Source organism: Quercus suber, unplaced genomic scaffold (assembly GCF_002906115.3).
Source record: "Quercus suber isolate HL8 unplaced genomic scaffold, Cork oak 2.0 scaffold_1607, whole genome shotgun sequence".
Lineage (NCBI taxonomy): Eukaryota > Viridiplantae > Streptophyta > Magnoliopsida > Fagales > Fagaceae > Quercus > Quercus suber.
Genome location: NW_027070970.1, coordinates 1 through 6,594, shown reverse-complemented (window position 1 = coordinate 6,594; position 6,594 = coordinate 1). Strand labels below are relative to the sequence as shown.

General features: G+C 32.3%; 1 protein-coding gene across 1 annotated transcript; it reads right to left on the bottom strand.

Annotated features, from left to right (window-relative positions):
• Positions 1–6: 6 nt before the first annotated feature.
• LOC136066024 (nucleoside hydrolase 3-like) lies at positions 7–4,593 on the bottom strand (the record flags this gene model as incomplete). The annotated part of the gene is made up of 5 exons (XM_065769885.1): positions 4,369–4,593; positions 2,210–2,389; positions 1,899–2,009; positions 367–645; positions 7–164 (listed from the first exon to the last, which is right to left on the bottom strand). Coding segments are annotated over exons 1-5 (953 nt in total), but the record flags the coding sequence as incomplete, so codon positions are not given.
• Positions 4,594–6,594: the final 2,001 nt, after the last annotated feature.

Here is a 6,594-nt window from a genome sequence, read left to right as displayed (position 1 = left end):
CCAAGCTGCGATGCATCACGAGCTGCTTTCAATGACTGGAAGCAGTATTGTGCCTCATATGTATTCTGACTCTGCTCAAATGTGTTAAAGAAATTCTTACTTATTGGGATGGAGTTTGTTGCATCCAGAGGAATAAGGGTGATGGGAATACCAGAATGAAAAACCTGAGAGGAAAGTAGTCATTATCAAAGGCAGTCACTTTTAGCTTCAAGAGATACTTTAATAATAAAAAAAGCATATACTATGCTGATGTAGTGAATTTTCTTTTGTCAAAAAAATAAAACTATATGTTAATCTGTCAACAAAATCATTGATTACATAAAGAAATAATGATTGGTTATTAGTTAGTCCTAAGAACTGCCTTACCTGGTATGCAGCAAAGGGATCACCAAATATATTAGACTCTGCATAAGGATTACTAGCAAAATCTGTGAACAAATTACCAGTCGGGTTCTTTGTCCTCACACCACCACCCATGATATAAATATGCTTGATGTTTTTCATTAGATGTGGATTACTCATAAGGAAAATGGCAAAATTTGTACATGTTCCAATAAGAAGTACAGTTATGGGACCTGCTGATATTCTGTCAATCATCACTTGCTGAGCAGTTGGTTGCCAAAGAGGATTATAATTCCTTCTCCCCTAATTACATGACAAATAATCTGAGACATGTAATAAATGATATGACCATGTAGAATCAAGAAATGAACAAACCTTTATTCTCATGTGAACTAATAGAACCGTTATTGAAGTTCAGATATGATATTTACAAACCCATTGTATAAAGATCTGGTTTGGGTTTCAATATCAAGGAACAGGACAGTTGAATATGGTTTGTAAATAATAATGATGGGGGCTCAAAAGACCATTTACTTTTACCTTATGTAAAATACAAGAAACAATCTCTCTACTTATTAATATAATTTTTTTTGCTGAATTCTCTGTTTTGGACAAAATAGTAAATATACATTTAGTGAAAGTACATTTGACATATGAACAAACCATGAACCAGCATCAATTTCAGAAAAGCAAATATTTTTCCTAGCAGTAAACAGAACAGTACGGCTAAAATTATTTTCATTTCCTGGTAAGAATGAATTTACTAACCCTAGCAAAATTTACCAATTAGAGGTTGGGCCTTGGTGCAATGCCAATTTCCTTCCACCAAAAGTAACAAGTTACAAGTTTGAGCCTGAGAATTAGCCTCTAAAAAAAATTAAGGACTGTCTAGCAGTCACCTCTCCCTGAAATTGCAAAAATGAAAGCTTTGTGCACCGCAATTTACTAATAAACACAAGACAAACTCAGTGGGAAAGACATCTTTATGTGTCTGTCTTATACCAGTTCACCATGATTTCAATTGAGAACTTCAACTTATGGGAGTGATCCTTTGGTAAGTTTCTACTTTGAACAAATTAATCATGTCAAAATTGAAAACTCACACGAAACCGTATTGACATAAGACAAAAAGTCAGCATTTTCATTTTTCAAGAAGCACAACATAAGGTCAAAGACTAAAATTTCACTGTTGGAATATTCACGCGTGAGTGGTGTGTTTTGCTAAGCAGTGAAATCCCATTTTGAATACTAATGACATAAATGAGTAGTTAATATAAAATAATTGGGACTAAACTATTGGCTTAAGCTTTTATATTGTTATTTCATCAGCATGCCGTAATTTATGGAGTGGTGTGTTTTGCTAAGCAGTGAAATCCCATTTTGAATACTAATGACATGAATGAGTAGTTAATATAAAATAATTGGGACTAAACTATTGGCTTAAGCTTTTATATTGTTATTTCATCAGCATGCCGTAATTTATGGAATGCAGATCCACAACAGGCACAAGCAATAAAGATTTCATCCAAAATAGAAATAACTGTACAAATTCATACCTGTGGCAGGAAAGCTTTTCGGATTCCAAAGTTGGCATCAAGATCTAACCGCCCTCCTCGACCAACAGGATTAGCTTGTCTATATCTACAATGTCCTGCAGTTGTATATCCCTGATAAATTAAACTCAGTTAGAACCATACACATAATAACACATTAATTTATGTATTCATTATGATTTTTTAAGCCAAACATTCACAGTTGAGGCTTTAAAAATTATTAAAAAAGATGTAGTTTAGTATGTCAATGTACATGCATACGACCTTTCTAGTAAATTGTACATATAAAATTATTACAGAACACTTGTTCACACCTGTTCAATAAGAGGAAGATAGCCTCCAACATTTGGCAGTATTGTACCATTTTCAAGTATCCCACCATTGCCTCCAACTCCAACCGCAATATCATCACGGTCCATCATGTAAAGAATGTCATAGATTTGATTCACAGCATGACCAGCATCTGACCATCCATTTGCATTGATAGTGATTGCCTGCACCAAGTTAATACCAGAGTCACTATCTTCCCATTGAGGGGAAAAGAAAAGGTCACTATATTCTTTAATCACAAAAATAGTAGGTGCTTTTGGATGTGAAATGGATAAATTGTAGCTGACATCAGAGCAAATATGGCTGGTGATATTGATCACAAACTTCTAGTGTGTGCTTGATTTTTTGGTAGTGGTAAATTCATACTTAATGTGCTTACACTTTACAATCACAAATATGGTTGATGATGTTGATTCTAGAAAGCCTACTTTAGATAAGATAACAAAATCGTTGCCTATGAGGAAGCTTCAGACTTGTAGAAGAAAATAGGCATGGTGGAGCACCTAACATAATCAGATAGTGAGATTTGTTAAAAATATTTGGTATTTGTTTTGGAAATGATTGTTCTATACCTATTATTTCATAGTGGAAGTTTTGATTGGACTAAGTCCTGCGGTTTTTTCTTGCTTATTGGAGGTTTTTCCATTAAAAACTTCAAAATTTTGTTTGTGATATTGTGTTAGGTTTTAGATCATTGAGAGTGTTGGCAAATTGGGACTGGGTCTCCAATGGTTTTACCATTTTACTATTAAAGAGTTTCTTAATTGGTTTTCCACTTTGTTACGAAATTTGTGTCTTTTTCTATTTTATTATTATTATTTAGATTTGTAACTTTACTATGGTTGATAAATTTGCAATTATGTGGAACTAAAAATAAACTTGTTGAATTAATTTGTTTATTTCAATACATAAATTGATTGGGGGTCTAAATAGAATCTTTTCAATTTGCATCAGATAAATTAGAACACATAGGGGGCCAACACAATATTTTTCAAATTGTAGTTGATTTTTCCGTTAATGTAGATTATTGTGTTTGGTTAATTTATTTGAAGTACTTATTAAATTTGTAAAAAGAGAATAAAAGGAAAATATATATGTTTTGCTTTGTTTTTATTATTGCCTCTTTTCTCACAAAAAACAAAAACATTTTCCACTGTTTTTGACTCACGAAAAGTGTTTAAGATATAAAGTAGGTGCGGTAATGCTAAAGGTGGTGATGGTGGCAGAAACAGTGGTGTGGTAACAGCAATAGTGCAGATGGTTTGACATTGGTGCAATATAGTGATAGTGGTGACACTAGGGGTGATTGTCAGCACTCAGCAGAGATAGTGGTCATGATTATAAGGAACACATTTAGGGTTAGTGTTCTTTGATGAGGAAACTCTGTTCTTGATGATTTTGTAGTTGTATTTTATGTGTTTAAAGGTCTGGAATTTCAATTATGTAAGGTTTAAAATGGTTCCTGATGAGGAAATATCACTAGGAATATTGATGGATGATGGAAATGCTTGTGACTTCTTGGAGAGAGTCATGTTCTCTATTATGATATTGCTTCCAAGGAATATCTACCTTCAAGAGAAAGAAAAGACAAGAGAGGAACACAAACAAAACGCAACAACTTGACTAAATTTCATTCAAGATTACTGAAATAAGAGTTAAAAGCATACATTTAAGGATGATTAGCCTAGTACAACAAGTGATCATAAGGATTTACATGTGTTTATACCCTAACTAACTCAAGCTAGTCTATCTCGAAATAACTAATTTGTAACTGACTGAGGTCTTAATTGTCAACCAACTGAGCTCTGAACCACAGGTGTCAATAGGCACTAGGGATCAGAAACTCAAATCTTGAGTTTCCGCCTTCGTTTGCAATTCGATCAAGCTGGCTTGAACTTGAAGCTGTGACAACGTTTATGGCAGCAATGGTGGTAGTTTTGGAAGCAAAAATGAATGAAAGAGGATGAGGACACAAGGGAACAGTAGAAGATATTTCAAAAGCGGAAAACATTTTCCATTGCACCAGATATATATGGGGGAGGTGGGAAACATCTTTCGAAAAAATAAAATTTGCCTAAACAAACTAGCTTAAAAGGCAAGAAATTTAACGTTGAAATAGTTTATGAGTTTCATCTGAACTTACTTCCACGTTAAACTCTGATCTGTTTAGCTTCAAGAGGTACAAGAGACCAAGCAAATCATCAGTATCAACATCTGTATCCAAAAGAATTCGATACGGGAGACCCTCAATACTGTACAGATTAGCTCCAGCTGAAGAATAAAATAAAAAGTAATAGAGATTAGCTCCAACAACTCCTATAATTATTAGTACTACAACCCAGAATTTCCCTTGCAGCAACATTCTCATGCTTTCAAATCAAACCCCAGAATTCTCTTCCCTGCAAACGACAAAAATATAAGCATCAAACATTAAAAGCATAGTATAACAAAAACATATATACAACAAATAATATCCAACACAAGCTGTACATTAGAGGTATTCATATATCACAGAATGAGAAGTTAGCACAAGAAGGACTAGATTGAATAATGGATCAAGATTGTCTGAAGTTCATATAGTAACTCTACCATATATAGAATGAAACAAGACTAGATTTCTATGGATTTATTAAATCACTCATTTAGTAAAAGTGGTTGGAATTTTAAGAACTTTATGAGATAGAGTTACCCTAAAACTCTGAAGGATCTTAATCCAATGAATCAGGTGAAAATGCCTGGAACATGAGTCATAACACAACTGCATAATAACTGTCACTAGCAGTCTAGCAAGACTTCATTTTATTGTTAAGATTTAGTTTTCAATAATACATGATGTGGCAAATAAATAATGGTAACTGATTTTAAATTTTTAAAGATATATCGACAGCCACTTCCTGACTCAACTTAAATGTTGTGTCATCATGTACTCTCCATTTTAAAAGTAAATGAAGAAAATCCTTTTCACATCAAAAGACACCTAAGCAGTTCAGTTTTCTGTCTTCAAAGGCTAATAGTCACTACTAAATTGTGTCTTTATTTGCTTACCTAAAAGAGTGTGGCTTGCATCCAATGCAAGTCTTGCCCTACATTAAAAAATAAAAAAATAAAAAAAAAAAAAATAAAAAACAAAACAAAACAAAACAAAAAAACAAAACAAAACAAAACAAAATCTTAGCTTTATTGATATTTGAGAGAGAGAATTTTTTTATTTTTTTTTTATTTTATAAGTGAGAGAGAATATAAAATAGTTAATATTTATCTTATTTTCTAACTTTTTATCAAGAGTGATGTTAAAGATATTACAAGTTTTACTACATAAGTATCCGTTTGAGATCCGTTTATTTTGCTGAAAGTATTGTAGATAAAGGTAAAAGTTAGTTGAAATAGTAAAATAAGTTAGCAAAAATAATCAATGTCAAACGCACACTAAATCTTACATTTTTTTAATAGGAAGACTGAGATTTTATTAATTCAAAAAAAAAAAAAAAAAAAAAAAACTTCATTTGAGAGAGTGTGTTCTAAGAAATATGGGCTCTCTGCAATCTAAGTTCACCTATCTTTCAAGGATAATGCTTGCTGTCGTTAACTTTTATGGCAAATTACAACTTATCCACCTATAATTTGGCCAAAATTTAAGTTGATTACCTATAATTTAAAAGTTAACCCTTTACCCACCTAAACTTCACTCCATCAGGCTTCCATACCCACCTCTATACTTTCACCATTAAAACCACAAAAAACATAACAAAAACATAAAAATCAAGATCTAAAAACATTATACATATTTCTTAAAATGATGAAACTTTTGCTTAAGAACATTCTTCCTCTTCATAAGAATATTTTCAAATTTCAAGCCTATCAATCCAAACAAAACTGTCAAGGAGATAGAAAAGACTGTGTTGGAGCATTTTAATATTAAATAATTAAAATGAATAAATGTTATAACATAAATGTAACGATGTGGGAGTGAATATGGAAGATGAGGAGTTAGTAAAAATGTTTAATCCCACATTGAAAAGGAGAGAGGCTATTTTATTCTTTTTAATTGTGGTGATTAATGGGCTAAAATGTATTTTCTCAGATATTGGGCTAGATACGTGCATAAGGGGGAGGTAAAGAGTGGAGGTATTAACCCACTTAAGAAGAGCCATTAACCCACTTAATGCTGCGCCTCAGTCCAAATAATGTTGTGTAATTCCTTTCTTTACATTAATAATATTCATAAGTATTATTCAGTTTCTTGTTGTATTATTTCCATTGTCATTGTATTTGCACTAATTAAAGACATTTTCAACACATAGAGCCTACAATTGAGAAAACAAACACAATAGAACCTAAACCTAAACACAATACACAAAGAAATCTTGAA